At 35.1% G+C, this 24164-nt stretch overlaps 2 protein-coding genes and 1 long non-coding RNA gene across 3 annotated transcripts in view; all 3 read left to right on the top strand.

The window, feature by feature from the left end:
- The window catches only part of LOC123563651 (cAMP-dependent protein kinase regulatory subunit), a 63844-nt gene extending 57540 nt beyond the window's left edge, over positions 1-6304 (top strand). The window contains exons 10-11 of the mRNA XM_053525124.1: positions 110-191; positions 2554-6304. Of these exons, the coding sequence (XP_053381099.1) occupies positions 110-191; positions 2554-2726 (255 nt within the window). The 3' untranslated portion in view covers positions 2727-6304. The remainder of the gene's footprint in view (positions 1-109; positions 192-2553) is intronic.
- A 10823-nt stretch (positions 6305-17127) lies between these two features.
- On the top strand, positions 17128-20590 carry LOC128553179 (uncharacterized). The gene is made up of 3 exons (XR_008369288.1): positions 17128-17325; positions 20142-20200; positions 20499-20590. It is a non-coding gene; the product is annotated as an uncharacterized LOC128553179 (long non-coding RNA).
- A 138-nt stretch (positions 20591-20728) lies between these two features.
- On the top strand, positions 20729-24164 carry LOC123563650 (uncharacterized). Its single transcript, XM_045356565.2, has 3 exons — positions 20729-20956; positions 23037-23138; positions 23588-24164. The coding sequence occupies exons 1-3, from the start codon at positions 20729-20731 to the stop codon at positions 23828-23830; spliced, it is 573 nt and encodes a 190-aa protein (XP_045212500.2). The 3' UTR covers positions 23831-24164.

Raw genomic sequence — 24164 nt, 5'->3', positions numbered from 1 at the left:
GTAACTATAAATAACAAAAACAACACAGGTGCAGTCTGTTTCTTGTGCATAAAAACTGTCTTAATGTGAATTGTTGAACTCTTTATAAGATAAGATATATATGTTACAGGGTTCTGCAGCAGTATTACAGAGACGTGCAGACAATGAAGAGCCAGTTGAAGTGGGCAGACTTGGAACCTCAGATTACTTCGGTTTGTATCACCATATTTTATATTGCTGCAAATCATCATATCTTATATTGCTACAAAACTGTTTTTTAAGCTCACCTGAGCAGGAAGTGCTCAAGGTGAGCTTTTGTGATTGCCCTGTGTCCGTTGTAGTCCGTCAACAGTTTGACTGTTAACACTCTTAGAGGTCACAATTTTGGCCCAATCTTAATGAAACTTGGTCAGAATGTTTCCCCTAAATAAAATACTGGACGAGTTCGATATTGGGTCATCTGGGGTCAAAAACTAGGTCACCAGGTCAAATCAAAGGAAAAACTTGTTAACACTCTTGGAGGCCACATTTATGACCATACCTTAATGAAACTTGGTCAGAATGTTAATCTTGATGATCTTTAGGTCAATAGGTCAGGTAAGCGATACAGAGCCTTCATGGTCCTCTTGTTTTTAATCTTCATATCTTGCTACAAAGCATTGTTTTTAATCTTCATATCTTAAGATTGTTACCTATAACAGAACTTGAAACCTACCACAGAAATATCTGACAAGAACCTTTACATTGATTTAATTTAAAGATGCAATCATTTTTTCTCTCCGACATAATTTATTACACATTCCAATTCAATTCCTGGCAAGTTCGAATACAGTTCATCATTTTCCCATTTGAGAAGTTAGAACGTCAGAACTCCTAGTTCACATAAGAATTAATTTATAGTGGAACCTGTTTCAATTAATTTAAACATGATGAAGAGCTTATGTGTACTGCTGAATAATTTCACAAGGGTGAAAGCCTGAATGAATGACTTTGTGCAGTGTAGTTATAATCACTTCAGATTGTTTGATATAATTATCCCCCGCCGATGAAATCGGGAGAGGGGTATTGAAATAGCATTGTCTGTCCATCCGTCCGCAGCCATTTCTCAGTAACTAGCAGGTAGAATTTCATAAAACTTGAAATAAATATGAACCAACATACTGCGATGATGCCCGTAAAGTTTCATTTGGGATTGGTCAATTTCCCTTAGAGTTATTGCCCTTGGTTTAATGAAAAATCCACGTCTGCAGCCATTTCTCAGTAACAAGCTGGTAGAGTTTCATGAAACTTTAAATAAATATGAACCAACATACTTCGATAATGCCCATCATTTGTTGGTCAATTTTCCTTAAAGTTATTGCCCTTTAATTGTTTAAAAATCCACAGATTTGTACATAACAAACCAACCAATTGCTAGAATTTCATTAAACTTCTTTACTTCTTTCATTCTTTTCCTTGCCTTGGTCACACCCCTTCTCCCTCCCAATTCCCCCCCCCCCCCCCCACAATTTTTTTTTTTTTTCATCCCTTTTTTAAAAAAAATATTTTCAAACCTTCCATGAATATTTATCAACATGCAAAGTTGTACTGTTCCCCCACCTCACTCCTCCACCCAGTCATGCCCACCACCCCAATCATGATCCACCCCCCCCCCCACCCCACACACACACACAGCCACAATATTTATAATCAACATGTGAAGTTTTGTACCCTCACACGGTCATCCCCGCTGCCCCCCCCTCCCCCCCCCCCCCCCCCCCCAAAACCATTCATTTCGTTTAAATTGATTTTGACTAATGAAATTATTTGCTTCTTAGTAACACCCTTAATGTTTTGCCGGATATATTTTTTTTTGCCATTCCTCACCACAAACCCTTTCGGCGGGGGATACCATTTCATCAAATTTGCTTGTTAAAACATGCTTTTGCTTTATATTTATTTTCCTTCTCATATATTCAAAATATAAAATAGTAAGTCAAGAATTGTAGCAATTTTATATGCCCAAAGGGAGCATATTACGTTCTGACACCAGTGTCCATCTATATGTTAGCAATTTGTCTGTCCATCCGTTTGTTAGCAATTTCATGTCTGCTCTGTAACTCTTGAACCCCGTGAAGGATTTCAAAGAAACTTGACTAAATGTTCACCACATCGAGTCGACATGCAGATTGCATGTTTTGGTTGGCTCGCTTCAAGGTCAAGGTTACAGGGGTCAAAGGTCATGACTTGTTTCATGTCCGCTCTGTAACTCTAGAACTGCTAGAAGGATTTTAAAGAAACTTAGCACAAATGTTCAAATTGAGACGACATGCAGAGTGCATGATTCAGATGTCAAGTCAAGGTCACACTTAAGGGTCAAAGGTCATATCTTCGGGCATATATTGCTCAGCATTGTGGTGCTCTTCTGTCTTAGTTGCTTCAGGCAGACCAACATGTTGCCACTATTAACAAGTATTATCAAGAATAGCACAGTTTGTCATTTAAGAATTGCACTTATTAGTCATAAGATTTGTTTTACGAGAATTTCTAACCTCATTTATTTTATCTAATGTATTCCTCATTGTATATTTCCAGGTGAGATTGCGCTACTACTTGACAGACCTCGTGCAGCCACAGTCATTGCACGCGGGCCCCTTAAATGTGTTAAACTTGATCGCAGTAGATTTGAAAGAGTACTTGGCCCTTGTGGAGACATTCTTAAACGAAATATTTCTCAGTATAATAGTTATGTGTCATTATCAGTGTAATAGACTTATACCAAATCTGTTTTAGACATGTTTGCATTGTCTTGGACTATTAGCAATAAATTTCCTTGGAGAGCCTCATTTTAAAGGACTGAATCTAAGGGAGAAGGTACGAAAAGGAAGTCACTCTTTTCTTAGCAAAGGAACGATACAAACTTGTTTGTGCATGTAGCAGTTGTTGTTTATAAATGAAGATTAAATTAGCTCCATTAAAACTTTTAAGTATACTGTCGTTTCGGATAACACATTTTGGATATGGTTAGATGATATTTGCTTTTTAACCATGAAATATTTTTGCACTTGTGCTGTAAAGTTAAAAGATAGTTGGTTAAGAAAGAGTGAAAAGCTTATCAGGTTTAGTGAGACAACCTCTCGATTATTTATTTTACAAGATGAGTACTTTGAGTCACAGATCAGGTACTAAGGTTTGCTACATTTGAAAATATTTTGAAAATGAATGAAAGTATACATTGAAAACATTTAAAATGTCTTTTTCTCAATGTTTGTGAATGAAAATACTTTCAAGCAGTCTGTTTTTGAAGGCATTTTAGAAGTAAGTTTAGTTTTGTTCACATTAAAAGATGTATAAAATCTGTAGTTAAAAGTTTCCTTCCAGAACTATACTGTTTCTCAATCAAAACAAAACTAGTCTGTTCTACTTGTTATGATGAAATTCTCGGACTAGAAAATGGCTTCATGGCTTTTAGAATTGCTGATTCTTTTCCCTGTCTGTCTTACCAATTCTCTGCATAATAAGAAAAAAAAACACATATTAACCAGTAAAAATTGTAGATCTTGTCGTATTCATGTATTATCTTATAAGTGAAATATATGCCAAGTTTTTCTCTAAATAAAGCATTACTTTTACCAGATAGGTAAAAAATTCATTTCCTATTTTTCGACCAGAGCAGTTAAATATCCTGGAAAGTTCAGAAAACCATGCATGTCAAATGCATTCAAAGAGAAAACCCGATGGTGATGAATACCTGTTTAAAACAACTTGACTGGTTTGAGTCAGATTTTACCTGTTAAGAAAAATAGGTTGGTTTCACTGGTATAGATAGGACAGGTCTTATATAAAGTAGGACATACACATGTTTCATTAGAGAGAATTGTGTTAAAGGGGCATGCCTCTAGAATTATGTAACTATTTTTGAAAATTGAAGAAGCACTTCCATTAGTTAGTGGTTGTACATAAAAGTAAAAAGAAGTTGATACAGTGAATACTGTGCAGTACTTGATTATAAAGGGACACATGTCACACAATACAAACATAATGCTAAATTGAATGATTTATGCTGTACTTTACCATTCTCCAATTATACCAACTTTTATGATATTAATTTATGAACTTTTAGGTTACTTTTATGTTATTGTCTGTTTTATCATGTTTGACGTTGTGGTAGCGAAATAAAGCCATTACATAATATTGATATTACACTTGTGTGATAGAGCTTTGACATTAACATCATTTTAAGTATAGGAGATGTTGGTCAAATTTACTTGGTCAGTAATCGGTAATTTAAGAAATTTTTATGTTTCAGCAGGAAAAGCTTACATGTGATAAAAATATTACATTTGTGTCTTTCCACATTTAATTTGTTAAACCTGTTGAAAGAAATTGATAAAATGCTCGGCAGAGTCTCGCATTTTATTATTTTATACAACTTGTTTGATATATTCAGTATTGAAAGACACTCGTGTAATATCCCCTATTTATTATAAAATGAAATTTTGATGTTTATCAGGAGGTATGCCCCTTTAATGTTGAATTGCATTCAACTGCTGTTTATTATTTATATATTGATGTATCTAGGTAGCCATGGTTGTGTCTATATTATACCAGGAGTATGTATACATGTATTCATTATGCTTTTAAGTATTACAGCAATCGAGTTGCGCTCATTGATATAAATTGCTTGAATGTCTATATACCAAAAAAGATTAAAACACGCAATTAACGGGTACTATATCCATATTTGGTCAGTACATAAGGCGGCCCCTGTAGATTCTGGACTAGTTGATAGTGTCTCGTCAGTGAGTAGAAGGTTGTGTGATTAGTTTCCCCTCTTGTATGTTGATGCCAAGCCTGTATTTATCAAGGGTAAACACACTTCTACATTTAATCATCGTACTGTATGTGCAAACAGATGCATGCAGATATACTGCAGAAATAGGTAACAAAACTCTCTTGAAAATACAAAGTATATTATGTGTTTAAACCATGCAAATAAATATACTGTATATTTTAAGAAACCTAGAGAAGTAATTCATTGATCTAAACATTTTTGTTGTGATGTCAGTCTGAAGAAATATGTTGAAGGAAACATAAGCTAAGAGAGCCAAACTGTCTTTATTTTTGTGTAAATGTATTCTCGATATTGCAGTTTTTCCCCGCTAAATCCTAATTGTTCAATTGCTTAACAATATGGAATGGTTAAATGTAGGCCTGTATTTTGAGCAGTACTTGTATGTTGTCAGTGAATTAATTCTGTACTAACATATAAAGTAGATACTATGAATTGCTATGGTTTTCCTGATATTATTTTCTCTTCAATCTTTTTTTTTGTTAATTTGTGTTACTATAGATGCAGAGATGAGTTTCTAGAACATAGGGCATAAAATAATGATTGACTAACAAAGTGTGTTCCACAAGAGTTATCTCTCTTGGCATAATAGGAAATATTTGACTAATATATTATTTTATATTCATCTCTTGGATATTGGTTTATATTGATATTTTTGCACATTGAGGTGCAGAAAATTTGCTGAACACCCCTGTACTTAATAGCTCGCTTCAAGTAACGTTTATGTAGAGTTTTTACAAAAATTGTTTTATATCAGTTGACACAAGTATATTTTGTTTTTCTTTGCCAAACTGATTAATTTGTTCAGGTGACTAGTTTGTGATTGTTAATGTGTATTAGAGAAATTATCATTTTTATGGGTGTAGTAAGCATCAAGATTGACCTATTTTACCTCTTGTTCATTGAATAGAAAATTTGATATGTCCATTATTATATACATACGTAAACTGATGCGAATGATTGTGATCAGGATGTTTATGCTGACAAAGATGAAGGAACTGCCTCAGTTTGTATGTGTGTATTTAAACTTATTCGTAATCGTTACCAGTAACAAATACGAATGATTCCTGCAGGAAACTTTTAGTTATTTTACTGAGAGGACAAATAAAACACTACATACCCTGTGTAAAGCACCCATACACAGGACTCATCCTTATGGAGTAGTCCAGGCTTGTGGCTCAAAGTTCAAATGAAAACATACTTAGTTACAAGTTTTTCACAGTATAGTTAATATAATAAGACATAAAAAGTTCAAATATTCTATTCACTGAAGGTGAAAAAGAGAAAGTCTAGTTGATTGCTAAATCCATGGACTTCTGATGTTAATGATAAATGTACAGTTGTTAGCTAATCAAGGGATGTTGTTATTATATGTATGAATGTTTAATCATTAAAATATGGTGAATCATAGTGAAAGTTTTAGAATCATGTATTTATGAAATTTTGAGAGAATATATGAACTATTTCCTTTTTTGATTAAACAGATTGAATGTACTCTGGTTTGGTTATTCTGTTGGTCTACTTGATGTTCACATTAGGGTATCAATAAGGGTACGAATGATACATGCTGATACTTCTATATTTAGTTGAAATTGGACTACATATGCAGATGCTGATATGCTTTTTATCCACCCCCACCCCCCATCTTGACAATGACCAATGACGTATATTTGGCTTTGTTGAGTCCTGCATCATTTTTTTCCAGTCTCATCTCTGTCGTTGTTCAATGGGTTTTTAAATAAATGCACTTGGATGTTAACCATCCTAATATGATGGAATGCGCACACAATCCATGTTTATTAGGTAAAATGTCAAGGACAGTATGCAGAGCCTTCCCTTTGTCTAAGGTATTGCCCATCATGTTATCTACACAGAGCTTTCCCTGTATCAAGATGGTATTAAGTGTAGCTCGCCTTCATGTAATCTACATGAGCCATTGATGTATCAAAGCAGTGTCTATGGCTATTGCTTATCTTCATTATAGCTACAAGAACCTTTCCTAGCTCGCCTTCATGTAGTCTACACAGAATCTTCCCTGTATTAAGGTGGTGTCTAGGGGTAGCGCACCTTCATGTAATTGACACAGAGCCTTCCCTGTATCAAACTGGTATTAAGTGTAGCTCACCTTCTTGTAATCTACAGAGAGCTTTTTCCTGTGTCAAAGCGGTGTAAACTACAGGAACCTTTCCTGTATAAAGTGATGAGTAGGGGTGGCTCACCTTCATGTTAACTGCAAGAGACATTCCTGTATAAAGTGGTGAGTAGGGATGGCTCACCTTCATGTTAAATGCAAGAGACTTTCCTGTATAAAGTGGTGAGTAGGGTTAGCTCACCTTCATGTTAACTACAAGAGACTTTCCTGTATAAAGTGGTGAGTAGGGGTGACACACCTTCGTGTTAACTACAAGAGACATTCCTGTTTAAAGTAGAGGCACTCACCTTCATGTTAACTAAAAGAGACATTCCTGTATAAAGTGGTGAGTAGGGGTGGCTCACCTTCATGTTAACTACAAGAGACATTCCTGTATGAAGTGGTGAGTAGAGGTGGCTCACCTTCATGTTAACTACAAGAGACATTCCTGTATAAAGTGGTGAGTAGGGGTGGCTCACCTTCATGTTAACTACAAGAGACATTCCTGTATAAAGGGGTGAGTAGGGGTGGCTCACCTTCATGTTAACTACAAGAGACATTCCTGTATAAAGTAGGGGCGGCCCACTTTCGTGTTAACTACAAGAGACATTCCTGTATAAAGTGGTGAGTAGGGGTGGCTCACCTTCGTGTTAACTACAAGAGACATTCCTGTATAAAGTGGTGAGTAGGGATGGCTCACCTTCATGTTAACTACAAGAGACATTCCTGTATAAAGTGGTGTGTGGGGGTGGCTCACCTTCGTGTTTACTACAAGAGACATTCCTGTATAAAGTGGTGTGTAGGGGTGGCTCACCTTCGTGTTTACTACAAGAGACATTCCTGTATAAAGTGGTGTGTAGGGGTGGCTCACCTTCGTGTTAAATACAAGAGACATTCCTGTATAAAGTGGTGTGTAGGGGTGGCTCACCTTCGTGTTGACTATAAGAAACATTCCTGTATAAAGTGGTGTGTAGGGGTGGCTCATGTCTCCTGTATAAAGTGGTGAGTAGGGGTGGCTCACCTTCGTGTTAACTACAAGAGACATTCCTGTATAAAGGGGTGAGTAGGGGTGGCTTACCTTCATGTTAACTACAAGAGACTTTCCTGTATAAAGTGGTGAGTAAGGGTGGCTCACCTTCATGTTAACTACAAGAGACTTTCCTGTATAAAGTGGTGAGTAGAGGTGGCACACCTTCTTGTTAACTACCAGAGCCTTTCCTGTATAAAGTGGTGAGTAGAGGTGGCCCACCTTCATGTTAATCCACAAGTCTTAGAGCCTTTCCTGTATAAAGTGGTGTGTAGGGGCAGCTCACTTGCATGTAATCTACACATCAAGCTTTTCTTGTATCAAGGTGGTGTCTATTTGCACTGCTCACCTTCGTGTAATCTACAAGAGCCTTCCCTGTATCAAAGTAGTGTCTAAGAGCATTGTTCACCTTCATGTAATCTACACAAATGCATGCACAATATTAAAATGTATATTAATGCATACCCATTCTTTGCATGAATGTCCCCACCAGGGATTTGTACTAAAATACCGGTATCCTATTAGTTTTCAAAATGACTGTGTAACTTGGCTTGATACAAATCTAGATGATGTTATGGTTCAAAGGAACTGCATTCAGTTCTACATCCCATGAACTAGACATCTAGATGAATGCTTACCAAACTTGGTCAGACGAATCCTTTTACGGATTTTTGTAAAACATTTTAAGATGGCTTGACTTTACTTCACTAAGGAGCAGCCTGATCTTAAAATATAAGAACCTTCTCACAAGTGACTTGGAGGATTTTTACCACTCTTGGTTTGTAGCATCCTTGGATACATCTTTATTAACTTTGTTAAAATGGTTTTATTTGACAATACTTAGAAACCTTTATATCTTAAAAAAGAGAAAAAAACTTCAACCGACTTAGGAACCGCCTGATGATCGTTCAGCAAACTTGGTCAGAAACATCCTTGCAAGAAACCTTCCCAAGTGTGTTGAAATAGTTATGCCTGACTGCACAGAGGGATCGGCTAGGAAACATATTCAAGCAACATCTTCCACTGAACTGCATGATGGATGCTCACCAAACTTGATCTGAAGTGATTCCTTGTTTGGACTTTCTAAAGTTTGTTCAAATGGTTCAACATTATTGAATTTAGGGGCATCCAGAGCTAAGACTATAGGAAAACACTGCACGACTCATGAACGAACCACTTTGAGGATTTCCCCTAACCTTGACTAGAAACATCCTTGCATGGATCTCTCAAGTTTTTAAAAATATTTCTACTAGATTGCATTTAGTGGCTTCCAGGGCTAAACGTTGAAGAATTTTGAATGAACTGTTGGATAGATTTTCACTAAACTTGGTCAGAAGTATTGTATTTTGTTAAAAGGTCTCTACAAAGTCTGTTTGTAATTGATTTAGGACGTCGTTGGTTTCCTGTTTGAAGACTATTTTCAGTAACGGCAACTGACTGAGTATCAAAGTTTAGTGGCATATTTCTGCCACGAGATACTATATAGCAGCTATGTAGCTATCCCAATACTTAAAAAGGTTATCTTCGTAAAACGAAATTTTCTGAAAAGATTATCTCAGTAGTCGAAAGTCTCCTGGAGATATTTTTACAATGTTACATTAGTATCTTCTTTTTGCGTAAGTGCCCGCAGTTGCCATTTATTAGCAAGACAGCTATCTCTATACTTTCAGCAATTATCACGATATTTCGAGCTTTTCTGAAATTTTTATATCAATAGCCTTAAGTTTCTTGGAAATGAAAAGCATAATATTATCTTAAAACAGTAATTTATTGCGATTATGTTTTCAGAAAAATGCACAACTGCTCTGTTTTTTTTTAGACTATTATCGTGATTGCTACCAAGTACCTAGTGGCAGTTTCAAGCACTCATGCGAAATCTTGAGTTACATATTTTCAGGAAACAAATAAAATATCTAGAAAATATTATGTGTAGCTGTATTGTTTTCAGAAAAAATATGCACAAATTTCTTGGAACGTTTACAATATTTCCGCCATAGCTACCTAGCTATCTCGTAGCAAAAATATGCGACATACACATATTTTTGTGGATTGTATCCCAGCCAGCATTACAATATCGGCCCGATATAGGTATAATGTCGGAATGTCGGCAAAATGTGCCGATGTAGGGCCGACGTCGGGCCGTTGTGAGTGTGTGAGTTAGGTTTCACGGCGAATCGACACAAAATGATCATATATCGCCGAGATCGGACCGTTGAACTGCCGCAAAATATTGATGTCGGTATATCGACATCAATCAGTGTAACTATTTCTTAAGTCGGATTGACATCGGACCGGTATTGGATTCTCTAATATTGCTATATTTTTCAAAATATTATTGATAAACGTGAAAAAGTAATCTAATTGTTCATGTGTGCTAATTCACTAAGCAAATATGATGCATGCCAGAATTAATCAAACTAGGTTCCAAACAAAATTTGTAGACGGTATTTATCAAAATTTTATACGTAATAAAGGGAGGTTATAATTAAGATGCATTTTTATTTTATGTAGAAATATTTATATTTACATAAAATGAAAATATAAATATGTTTAAAATTCTAACTGAACAATTTTAATAGTGTTAAGAATATACAGAAAAATTACGTAACTCTATAAAACATGTAGTATAATAGTTGTGAAAAATATTATATCAATAAAATCAAATAACCATCATACACATGATGCAAGACACATCTGTTCTCAAGTAAATTACTCTGAGAATTTATAATGTGTATATATGAAGAAAACTGATGAAGTATTGCGTGTCACACTATTTCGCGACAACGATATGATCTGCCAATATCGGACCGATATCATTTTGATGTTGGCCAAATATCGTTTGCCGATGTCGGACCCATGTCGTTATGATGTTGGCCCGATATCGTCTGCCGACGTCGGGTCGACATCATTCCTATTTGCAGCCGATATTGAAGCCGATATCGGGCCGTTATAGACAACCACGTCGGTTTGATGTCGGGCCGATATAGAATGCTGGCTGGGATACTCCTACTGTATCTTTTGCTAAATGGTCTACTAGCATGCAGTTGCTTGTCCATAAATACCTGAGCCCTGTGTGAACATCAAATTAATCCAATAAAGACAATAAATGAAATAAATTATCGCAGTTATTGACAGGTGCAGCCATTATTTATTGATAAACGATACCAGAGGTCAAAGTTGCTATGATAAAACATGGTTACGGTAATTCTTTTGTCTCTTGTTTTAGTTATGTCACTGCAATTGTGCTTAACTCGCATATTACTCTGCAACAAAACATTTAAATGATAGTAGAAACTTTCTGAATATAGATAACTTAAGTTTTTCTCCTTGTATTACTAAAAAATTACTACAAAATACTAATCAATATTTGGATGAGCGAAAGTTTTTAAAACCATTTTGTTTATCTGTCAGTTTATTATTTTAGTACGATGAAGCGTAAATTTCACCGAAACGAATTCGTGCGAATTCCTCACATATTCGTTGCGAATACGATCGAAAATATCACAAATCAGAAATGTGGCATACGTTCATTGCTTTAATAGGGGTGCAGATGCGAAACGTAAATTTCACAATGTATATATGTACGATTTTTGTCACACATACGAGGAATTCGCACGAATTCATAAAATTTGTGAAAAAATAGTTTCTGTGAAATTTACGGTTCAACAGAGCACTCATTCCACTAGAAGACTGTCATTCACATATTAGGACACAACAAACATAACAGAAAATACACGTATTTATGAGTCTCAAATTGACCTCAACCTTTCATGTACGGCCCTGAGTCTTGCGCGTGACTCCTCGCGTCCTCGTGATGATCATTTTTATCAATCGATTGGGACGTTGAAGACCTGTACAAGCAATCTGTATTGTCTATAACTTCCAAGTGTACCATTGTCCTTTTATCTTAGTTCATGGTTGTCGCGGCAACGTTTCTCATATGCCAAGTTATTTAAAAATATTTCAATCGAAGAGGACGCTGGATACAGGACAAGCTTTGTCCCTATGAATTCCAAGCATGACCTATGTCGTGGGTTTGCGCCCGATACCTTGTCTCATCATGGTTATCCATCAAGGTACGATGGCTACACCTACTGGACATTTGCGCAACCCCATCACACTGTCACGCTTCACCATCGCAATATCGTGTATCACCATCGTATCTTCGCATATCGTCCTTTGTCATTGCACGAATCACCTTGTATTATAGTTACCATTAAGACCTGAACTCTCTATGACATTTAGAAATCTAGAGGGATATCATATGTTTTATAAAGTACCACCATTTGTTTTAGTGTGATATTCTTAATTTAGTTATTTTTCTTTAACAGAATTATGATTTTGGACATACTGTCACTTAACGTTGCTTATGAGAAAAAAAGGCATCTTTCGTTTATTCTTTAATGACGGTACGGCGTAGAACTTCTCTTCCTTAATTAAATATCTCATGTCATATAAATCATATAAATGATTTGTTTTAAAGCTGTCGCCAAGGTTCTGTTGGAAGTCTCCTGTTTCTGAAGTATAGTGTGATAGTTATAATGTTACTAACGAGATGTTCCTGCTCGTCATTGTTTGACGCAAATGACAACTCTCAATATCACTTACTTTAAAGTATCAGTATACAGGATCAGATTACAAAATCATCATTTTCTAGAAGCTTCTGTAGAAATACTGAGGTTTGCTCTTTCTATCAGCCAGTCCTTGATATTTACAGTACCTGCAGCGGATCAAAGAAGTGTCAACACATTATCTAACACATAGGTATAATCATTACTTAATGTAGTCATTACTTAATCATAATTAAACACTTGGCACAAACATCTGTATAGGCGTCATCAGAAAACGAATGTAAGTTATTGCTGGATTTCTCAAGTTACAGCTGATGCTTCAACTCCAGGACGCTTCCTAGCGGAATGCTTCTATTATTTTTGCATGCATAACAATTTACACGAACAGTTCATATTTCAATTTCTATCAGACAGGCCGGAACATGCAAGAACTGCTTTAGTTAGTCATAAGAAAGCATTTAACTTAATGTAAACGTATTTTCTCTGAGACTGAACACCATGTTTTCTTACTTGAACTTCTGACTACTTGTACAGCTTTTATACGTGACCAAGTTACTGAAGAGCTGTGATATTATAACTTACTGTGACATAACTGTTACAATTGCTACAACTTACATTTGTTGATAAAATTGTACATGTTTTACAATCAAACGATTGTATAGAATAGCAATAATCTATCATGTCGCAGGACCTTCGGGCCGTAAAAGCAAAAACTGCGTACCTTATCATTAATTTTGAGCTCATTGTGGCACCGTTAAATGTCGCAACACCGCTAAATGTTGCAATTACCGTTAAACGTCACAAGGTTGACGTTAAATGTCACATCCACCACTAAATATCTGCCGCTGTATGTCGCATATCACTAGAAATCTGGCCACCTTTATATGTCGCATCACCAACGTTATTAAAATACTGCTTATTCAAAACTAAGACATATATTAACATTCATTTTTCATAATGTTTATTATAACAGTTCCCAGCAAAAAAATTGACTTGTCAGTTCTTAAGTTGACGGTAGAGCTTTGCACGTTTTTATCCTCGGGGGCACTGACTTTAACAGTGTTATTGCTATAAACCAAAATAATATCTTTATCGTTTTGCGTAACATATAAAAAGAGAGTTGAATCTAATCTCATAATGGTTTCATAATAAGCTTAAAAAGCAATTTGCAGTTCTACTCTAGAACCATCGTGACCCTTTTGTTTAAGAAAAAAAATCTCAAGCACTTGTCATATTATCTCGTTCGCACGGCATCTTATCTCGAGCATTTGACGTCTTATCTCGATCCTCGAGCACTCGACATCTTATATTGAGTACAAGTCTTATTTCGATAGGAAAGCGCAAAATTCAATATTTTCATCGTTTTGATAACAATTCAAAAGTAAGTTGAAAACTATTCATAATTCGTTGTCACGGTTAATATGACGAAAACATAACAAAAGGAACTATAAAGTCTGTTTTATATTCAAAATATATCTTTATCCAAGAAAATGTTCCCAGGGAGCAAAGAATGGAATAAAAAGTAACATGAATAGTAATTGGATACCCTCACTCAGTAAACCATACATTCTCATTCAAATATCGGTATTTGGTAAAAAGAATTCCAGAATATCTCACATCTGTAATATCGTGTCGTTTTGATGTACTTCGTGTTGTAAGGGCCGTCCACTATTTTAAATCGACGCACGACATTCGATACGAGGTGCGACATAACGTAACGAAACGCGAAGCGACGCCCGACAATGAATCGACGACCGACATGACGTGCGACATTACTATTGCATAAGCTAAACAAGACTCCGGGATTCTGTAGTTCGATCTAAAATAATTTTAGTTCTGTGGCGAGTACCGTGTCGAGGCTGGAACCTTTCCATATCAAATTGATACCGTATGTATGGCGAGCCACCATTGAAAAACAAACATACAGTTCAGAACAGTATACCATTTCCAAGCCCTTCTTGTGGTCCTCACAATGCATACCCACGAATGCACGCACACACTCACCTAATCTTACCTCGGAATGTAATATCTAAGTTGTAATGACTGTTGCACTTACCTTAGTTATTTGTTCTTCTTTCTGTGTGACATTTAGCGTTGGTCTTGCGACATATAACGGTGGACAAATTCTTGCGACATTTAACGTTAAGATGATACTGCACATTCGGATCTAATTTTTTTTCTACAATGTAGAATTTGATTACTGTAAACTCTTATTTTTCAAAACTTAAGAGTACACTTAGAAAAGTCAGCAAATAAAAAAGATAGGGTCGTGTGCTTGATTTTTTGCTAGACTGATTTGAAATATTAGGACCTCAAGCAATTTTTCATGGTCTATGGGAAAATCATAACTTTCATAACATTTTCGCGCATAGAAATGTGTCTAATATGTAGATTTTGGTGAAACTTCCCATAGTTGTAAATACACATATTATGTCCTATAGTATGGTGAAATAAATGTTTGAGATATTTGACTATCATTAAAGTGAACTTGAAATTTCACGCTGATTTTAAGACATTATTTTCTTTACTTTGTTGTCTTACTTTTAAATAGACATATCCCTTTCTCAATGCATTTGCCTTTCCTTTACATAGAAAATCGACCAGACTAAAACATGTTCACAACCAGTGTGTTTCTTAACGGAAAATAGAATATATAAGTAACGGACCGGTCAATGCACAATAAGTTGCGCAGTAACAAATGACGGAAAATTCCCACAAAATCATTGGTCATACTTCGACTTTGCAACATACTTTGGTGAAGGAAGCCCCAAATGCTCCTCAGAGTAAGGTTAGAATCACCGACGCTCATTTTCTTTAAACAAGCCGGATGGTTTCATCACATAAAGAAATTCTACACACAAATGTTGAACCCAAAGCGGCGAGGTGCAGATAACCTTAAGCACTTGACCTGGGAGGACAGTGATTACAGACAGGTCGCTATGAAAACCTACCTGTATCACGCAATACGCTCCGAACGACAAACATTCTCTTAACTGTATTGAAATTTGAGACACTACTCATATTGTGAAAATACTATTTTAGACAAATAATATTTGTTTGATCGAAATTTATTGATTGTTTTCACTGAATATGCCCAGAAGACATGCCTCAAGATTAGGCATCAAAAGCGCTTGGTCGCTTGCCGGCTGATGGTGAAAGACAGCGTCAAGCGCCACAGGCCAGCAACATCAGCCAAAGTGTCCTCCCGGCTAGGTACTTGGATACCGGATTTGCGGTCAGGCAACCCATATGCGATCACTTGAGGTCTACATCAGCCCGATATGACCGTGAAGAGGTGGTTATAACTAAGGGAAGAAGATTCTACTCGGCTGTAATGCTGAATAGAAATTATTCAAGGGCGATAAATGTGAATTATAGAAATAAGACATCATGAAACACATTTACACGTTCGAAGGCCGCCATACGTGCCTCTAGCAGTAAGACACCGGGTAAATCGGTGGCTGGTAATAATGTTATGTTTGCTTGGAACTTGAAGGTCAGAAACATTCAGAAAAAGGACATAATGTTTCGTTCAAAAATTCTAAGGCGTTTAATACTTTTGTGAAAAAAAAAATGAAGTTCATATTTAAATCTCTCCCTTCTTTTGAAAACACTGATATTTTTGGGGTATATTTTTACATTATTTCCTACAATATTTCAGTATTATATACCTATTTAACCTTAATTTTCATTACTTACAACTTGATTTAAAAAAAATCGAATAAGCCAGAGTTAAAATTTTGTAATTATGACTGGTTTTTTTTTACAGTCCAAAATTCTGTTATCCTACGAAAACTCCTGTTTTAGGTCTTTACTAGGAGAAACATAGGTTTAGAGTCAATATCAGTTTTGGGTGGGTTATTTCTGCGCACAAACACGTTTCCATAAATAGCAAAGAGAAACTTGATAAAATATACATAAACACAACACACATTTCCACATTTGAATGTTAAATTATGGAGCTTAATTACATTTTACAGCCATTCAAACAAAGTATTTGCACCAAATCGGCTAAGAAAAAACAACCTAGTGGATAAAACGGCGGCGTACTCAAGTTAGATGTTTGGTTCGGTTGAACATTGTACTGATAATAATTTACAACAGTGTTTTAATTTTTTATGAACAATTGTGAATACTTGTTGCACTTCGTTTCGAATTTCCCTCGTACATTAAGAATAACAAAATATCAGTTACAAGATTATTGAAGATATACTATTTTTTTTTTTTTTTAATGTTTTCCATATGTAAAAAATAGTCTATTACAGACTTCTGTCTGAAGTTAAGTGTGTTATTTACTGAATAGTCCTTTGTAGGCTTCAATGTCATGTTATGTTATTACTAAAAATAGTAAGTTTAAAAAATAAGAATTAAGTAAAAAATAAATACATACATGAAGTCACGCAGTACAATAAGTTAAGCTGTAAATGGCATATTAATTAAAGATTAAATGGTGTTACCAATTTGCAACAAGAATGTCTATATTCTTTTTTGACCTTTGTTGTCCTTTGTTTATATATTATTCAAGTAACAATATTAGCACCCCATTAGTACATTAATTATTTTATTCGATACCCCATAGTTGTACGCATTACCGATACAGTCCTGTCACTATGGATATCACAGCGATAACCTTGGTAACAACTGCACTATAAATATCAAGCACCGCGATAAGATAAACAGCGGAACAGTTACTTTTTTTTTTTGTTGTTGTTAACTCGACTTTTGGATAAAAAGTGAAGGTAATTTCATACGCTTCAGGATCTATCAGAAAGTTTCGGACTGCCTTGTGAGTATTTATTTCAAATTCGTTTTGATCACATAGAAACATGTATTACACAATTTGTATTACAAAATCTACATGTCCAATCCCTCTGGATCTTATATAACCCTCATGTGATTACTAATTAGAATTTTTGCTTTGTAATTACCATAGCAAGCCAATAAGGCACTGGCCTCCAGATTTTGGTTAAATATGATCTTTCTTTAGAATTGAAGTCTGGTCATATTATGAACATTAAAATATGATTTCTTGTAACTAAACTTTCTTAAAAATGCCGACAAATCAAGACAAAAAAAATGTCCACATCGGGAATCGAACGCGGGCCGCAGGGGAAATAAAAACCTTCATGTATCTTTTTAAAAAAAAATGAACTAATCATCATGTGTTTCCATAACATATAGTCTGTCAGTAAAAAAGTTTCAAAGCATTCTCAAGGAATATAGCAATAATTTCCTGAACTTAATTGTTTTCTTTTCCTTTTTTTTCTTCTTTTTTCTTGCTTTTTGTTGTCGGACGATCTGGAGGCGAAATTTTACTGTGACAAAATTCAAACCGTTTTAGCCCAGAACAATATGAAACTATTTTTTTCTTTTGAACGATGGCCATGAGCTGTATTTCACAAACTTGTTATCATCTGAATATAAAGATGTGTGAACTTGATGACCAAATAAGGCACATATGATAGCAACAAGTTTATCGGTTTCATAACGGATTCGTCTGAAAATGTTATAGTAGTATCAATACCGATGCCTTAGTTCGTTGTAACGACGCATATTTCGATACTTTTCTTTCAAGATGATAAACAAATTCTACGCATGGTGAAAAAGTGTTTTTTCCCGCAAGTGATTCATGTCTCATATATGTTAACATGCCAAACCCAATGAATTTTTAAATCAAAACAAATTCACTGTATAAATGCAACTGCGTTTGTCTTGAAAACAATTAGGCTGTAAAAATTTAATAGCATTCTGACCCATTACAATTCACTATAGCAGAACGGAGCGAAATGACTTTCAGCAGTATTTTCAGGAGGTAACGTTACTAACGCCAGTTTGTTTGGACAATTATGTAACACAGTTTTATCCGTCATCGGTGCTACTATAGTATTATAGATGAAAGCTGCAAAGCTCGCAGTTGAGAAGAAAAGACATCTTTTGACTATAAAATATCACAGATCGTGAACATGTGCGTCGGGGTTTTCATTTACCATTTTCAGAAATTAAACGTGCGTCGGGGTTCTTTTTTTACCATTAAGTTTTTAGAAATAAATCGACGACACTGTCGTTATACAAAATCACGATTTCGTTTTCTAGGGTTGTCAATACGTAATCATTCACCTAAGATTTTTGTCGATTTTGCAGTCAAATATATTAAACCTTGAAAACACATCAATATGTTCAATTTACCACATGCTATGTGTATTTGTTTCTGTCTGTATTTAAATGGGGGAAATTATTTTATTTGGTTTAAGTTTTAATTCCTGATACTGCCTAGCAACTTTGACAGTTTAAGGTATGTTCAGGTATCTTGTAATCACAGATTTTTTTTATCGCATTCTTGTCTGATACAATGTAAATCGATGTCTAAAAAATATCTAAGTTTGTAATTTTTATTCATTTATCCTTGAAATAAACATGACAAGTGCTTTCAGATAAGAGGCAAATAATTTTCCGCCTTTTATGGTATTGGTCGCCAGGACAACGCAAACACGCTTATCAGGGAGATATGACTTGGGTTCGGTTCGAAAACAGGATTGTCCTTTTATGAGACAGACGTTTATTCTCTCACACATAACTGCAATATGAACAAGTCTGGACGTTTAAAAAATACCTTTTTTTCTAGGAATATAACCGAACTTGTTTGTACATGCGTTCGATATTAGATTACGATGCAAGATAATGACAACGAAATATGTAGAAAATATTATAGTTGGTAAATTCAGTCGGAGAAAAATACAAAGCAAAGCTGCTAGATAAGCCAAATAATCCCGATTTAAGAAAACAGCAACAATAATCTAGTTCTGATATTTATTTATAGAAAAACACAATCTGTAATTTCAGGTATTAGGCATGCTATTGATTGCTATACTGACCGACATACTGCACGGCACATTCACTATTATCACCTAGATTGATTACTTAGGTGTTAAATATAAATTGATTCACAACCTACACGTTTATGATGAGTTAGCGGTACAACATTCTTACATGAAAGATGTTTATACATTTGTATTTTCATTACAACACTGTAAGACTTACGTCACGTTGACAAATTTTAAGCGCCAAATGCTTCAGAATAAATATGATATAAAAGAACGATGATATACACTTAATTCAGTACAGTAATAGGCGCGCATAATTTATTCTGCGGGTCGTGGCACCTCCTGTGTTTTCGGTTACGCGTTGACGTCACGCCGACCGTCTACACATAGTCCTTGTTTCATCAACATACCTTTGTATTCACAAGTCCTCTTTTTTCTCGGCAAGAAACAGATTGACATGTTCCGAAAAAGCCCGCTTCCTCAAAATCAAATATACATATATTTGATATCTACCAGTGCCGTGACGTGTAAAGCACGGACTAGGTATAAAAACGTCAAAGATATGTCTGTGTAAATTTAGTTTTATTTGTAGAGAATCACTCAACATGATATTACGCTAAGCGCTGGTTCCACAATTATCTGATGCACCTAGAAACTTGCATTGCGGTATACATACACACCAGATGGTTTGGTTCTATTGGGTATGAAACATTTTCCGAAGGTCACGGACATATGAAAGATTATTTTTTTTTCTTCAAATAGTTTTACTTTATCATTTCAGGTATGCTGACGTTGTGTATATGCCAAACAAAATGAAATTTTCAAGATGTTGTTTTCTTTGTAAGTAAGAATTATCAAAAATTAAAAGAAGCATATGCATCTGTAATTAAGCTTTCACTCCATTTAACAGCACTTCACACTATCAAAACCATATTGAAAACATTGATTAGCCGTAGCTGCAAATATATATCCTAGACAGCTAAAGTTTTAGCTATAAAACATTCCATTCTTAATGTAACTGCATTGATATACGTACAAAAAAAATTACATAACTTGACATTTTCAATTCTTGGTGTAAGTGATTTGAGTTTAGTCAATATTTTATGCATGTATGACGATAATTTGCATTGTGTTTCAGGTGCATGTATGGTTTTTATACCAAGTCGTCTGGTTTACAGCACTTCATCACGTAAGTAGGCAGATGAATAGACCGCTAAATCTGTTTCAAATCTATGTTGTATTATATAGTTCATGCAAAAGTCAAAGCTAGTCTACAGATACGTTCTCAATAAATCAATAAGTAATTATCAGAAAACGGGAACAAATAATTGGCACATATTAGTACTTTATCATAAAAATTATAAATGAATGTTTTCAGCAACTGCACAGTCCAGCACACTTACTAGTGTGCAAACTACAGACGGCACAAGCTTTACCCCCACTCTAACGACTTCTAGCGAGGTAACAACAGATTCATCCAGCGGAAGTACATCGTCTCCCTCCGCCTCGTTACCAAGTTCTACAGTAAACAGTACAGAGGGAGACAATAGCACCAGTACTAGCTCGACAACACACTCAATCACAACAACACAAATGGTAAGACAACCTTTTTTGGAAGTTACGGGATTAGTTACTCAGACATGCGGATTACGCATTTGCCGAAAGTTATATAGGAAGAAATTTACTGCATCCAATTATGCTCTACTCTTCGAGTTATTTAGCTAGTATTGTTTGTTATAAAACTACTGCTGTAAAATAGTGTCTTTTGCTTTTCGTTGACACTAACCTATAACACTAACTATACTTAAATAGTTTCTACACTGGCAACGATATCACGTGTTATGAGATACATGCAGGTTACTTAATATTTCTTATAAAAGGTCAATGCCACCAATTGTTTACTTCAAATATAACGTTTTGATTTTTTCGAACTTCCTTAAGTTGAAACACATATTTAATCATAAAATAAGAAATATCTTAGTTCCTCAAAATAACGGAAAATAAATAAAAAGTAATATTTCATTTGAAAAAATTTCGCAAGGGTAATACGACCCAATAGTTTCATCGTTGGTTTGACGATAGAAAGCGTTAAATGAAACCTTTTTTTAAAGATAACTTCGAAAGCAGCAAATTTTGCCCGTGTATAGTTTAATACTGCCAACAAAGGAAAAATGTTAGGTTTTTTAAACGAAATTTCATTTCTATGCGTAACTGATTAATCTTATACCTAGGTAAACAGTTACCTTTTCCCCAGTACTTCATTAATTACTGGTCTCTGAATCGCGTTACAAGCAGTAATCGTCAGTAACTGTAAAATGGCAATTTCGTTGTTTCATAAACCCATCTCTTCGAAAGTACGGAAAAATGGATCAATTAAAACAATATCAAAGAAAGAGAAGACTTTGTTTCACATGCTTTAAGTGGTCCAATTTTACTTAAGTCATATAACTCAGAGACAACAATATCGTTAGCTAACAGCGTTTGTTGATAACGCCTTGAAAAATGCTCGTTTCTCGGTGTTGTGTCGTCTTAATGTAACGTGACGTCATAGCCATCTGTGTTTAGAAATGACCATACATATTTACAGAAGCAATGAAAATGTTTGGTACGATATATATCGATGTATCGAATGCTAGGGTATGATATATATCGCTGTATTGAATGTTTGGATATGATATATATCGTTGTATCGAATGTTTGGGAATGATATATATCGCTGTATAGAATGTTTGGGTATGATATATATCGCTGTATCGAATGTTTGGGTATGATATATATATCGCTGTATCGAATGTTTGGGTATGATATATGTCGCTGTATCGAATGTTTGGGTATGATATATATCGCTGTATCGAATGTTTGGGTATGATATATATCGCTGTATTGAATGTTTGGGTATGATATATATCGCTGTATCGAATGCTAGGGTACGATATATATCGCTGTATCGAATGTTTGGATATGATATATATCGCTGTATCGAATGTTTGGGTATGATATATATCGCTGTATCGAATGTTTGGGTATGATATATATCGCTGTATAGAATGTTTGGGTATGATATATATCGCTGTATTGAATGTTTGGATATGATATATCGCTGTATAGAATGTTTGGGTATGATATATATCGCTGTATGGAATGTTTGGGTATGATATATATATCGCTGTATTGAATGTTTGGGTATGATATATATCGCTATATCGAATGTTTGGGTATGATATATGTCGCTGTATCGAATGTTTGGGTATGATATATATATCGCTGTATCGAATGTTTGGGTATGATATATATCGCTGTATTGAATGTTTGTATATGATATATGTCGCTGTATCGAATGTTTGGGTATGATATATATCGCTGTATCGAATGTTTGGGTATGATATATATCGCTGTATCGAATGTTTAGGAATAATATTTATCGCTGCATTGAATGTTTGGGTATGAGACATATCGCTGTACTGAATGTTTGCGATGAGGTCCCAACACACTTTGAACACGCCCATCAATTCCGTACCGAAATGTAAAAAAAAACAACAAATAACACGATATCATTCTTAAATGTATTACAAATTCTTCAAGCCAATGTCTGCTTAACACAATAAATGTATATATTTCACTTAAACTAGTAATGAAATTCAAACCAGATGTTTTTCTTAAATTTTGTATTTTGCAGGTAATATTGTGTAAAAATGGAACCTGTGCGGGAAACGACAGCAGCTGTTTAAATGAAACAATTACAGGCACGTGCATGTTGTCAGACTCGCAATCCTGCTACGTAAGTATTGCTTTATATAAAAACATAAAATAGCACTGCTGTTCTATTTTCTACTTGACTGACATTAATAATTCTATAAATTTTATAGTATTATAACATATATATGGAAGAAATCAAGCGGTAAACACGTGTATCTATAATGAAATTTTGTATGTAAAAAAATGAGACTCTTGTTTGAAATAAGAAAGCTAACTTTTCAGCTCATAGCCACATGTGCTCTACTTTTGTTTATCAGTATTCCGTTTACACAGCACAATCCAATTAATATTTAAACAGTTTTGTTGAGCGTCCTGTAGTCTAGGCAATATTCAACAGCTTTAAAGTGACATTTGAACAATCTGATTTCACAATGCACTGCTGATGTGCAAACGTAATAGTTTTTGAAAGAAGTCAGATCCTATATTTTTATCTTTTACAATAGCGGCCCGTTTTATTTTATTTTTTTTCAGCAAATTGTGTATACAAATGAGACAGACACGTACTACGAAGTTGGCTGTTACAGTACCTGTGAGTTCCTGGTTGAGGACACAGAAGATGTTACCAAAACAACGCGTTGTTGCGATACCAATATGTGTAACAACGAACTACTTTCGGACCCAGATCCGGGAAATAACGCTGTCAAAATTCCTGTGCCTTGCTATTCGATGTTGCTCGTGTTATATTTGAGCAGACTCTTTAATCAAGGACAGTAATGCACATAAAAGAGATACGAAAACATCTGTTACAAATACAAGCTTTAAAATAAGGTCATGTTATAGTAGCGGCAAGCCTGGATAGCGCCGTATCAAGCAGAGTTTTGGTGGGTAATGTTATCAAATGAAGTCAAGAGTTGGCGGAATAGATAACTATCCACCACATGTTCTGCCTGTACGGTTACGACGTATGCACCAGCTCTAGAAACATCGGACATTTTGAATAAACTCTGAAAACTTTTATTACACTGGACACAAAACATAGGTCAAATGTCATTAATAAGTGTGCGAAGCTTTATCAAATCGGTTGGAAATAAAATGTACAGCTTGGTAA

This window comes from Mercenaria mercenaria, chromosome 2, assembly GCF_021730395.1.
Source record: "Mercenaria mercenaria strain notata chromosome 2, MADL_Memer_1, whole genome shotgun sequence".
Classification (NCBI taxonomy): Eukaryota; Metazoa; Mollusca; class Bivalvia; order Venerida; family Veneridae; genus Mercenaria; species Mercenaria mercenaria.
The sequence above is the reverse complement of the archived record's forward strand: the minus strand, read 5'-3'. Positions and strand labels throughout refer to the sequence as shown.

What these genes read in the sequence shown, in the direction of transcription:
- LOC123563650 (XM_045356565.2), top strand. Translation starts at nt 20,729, where the DNA reads ATGTTTTCAGCAACTGCACAGTCCAGCACACTTACTAGTGTGCAAACT. An exon ending in CAATCACAACAACACAAATG is followed by an intron (nt 20,957 to 23,036) that starts GTAAGACAACCT and finishes TGTATTTTGCAG; the next exon opens with GTAATATTGTGTAAAAATGG. An exon ending in CAGACTCGCAATCCTGCTAC is followed by an intron (nt 23,139 to 23,587) that starts GTAAGTATTGCT and finishes ATTTTTTTTCAG; the next exon opens with CAAATTGTGTATACAAATGA.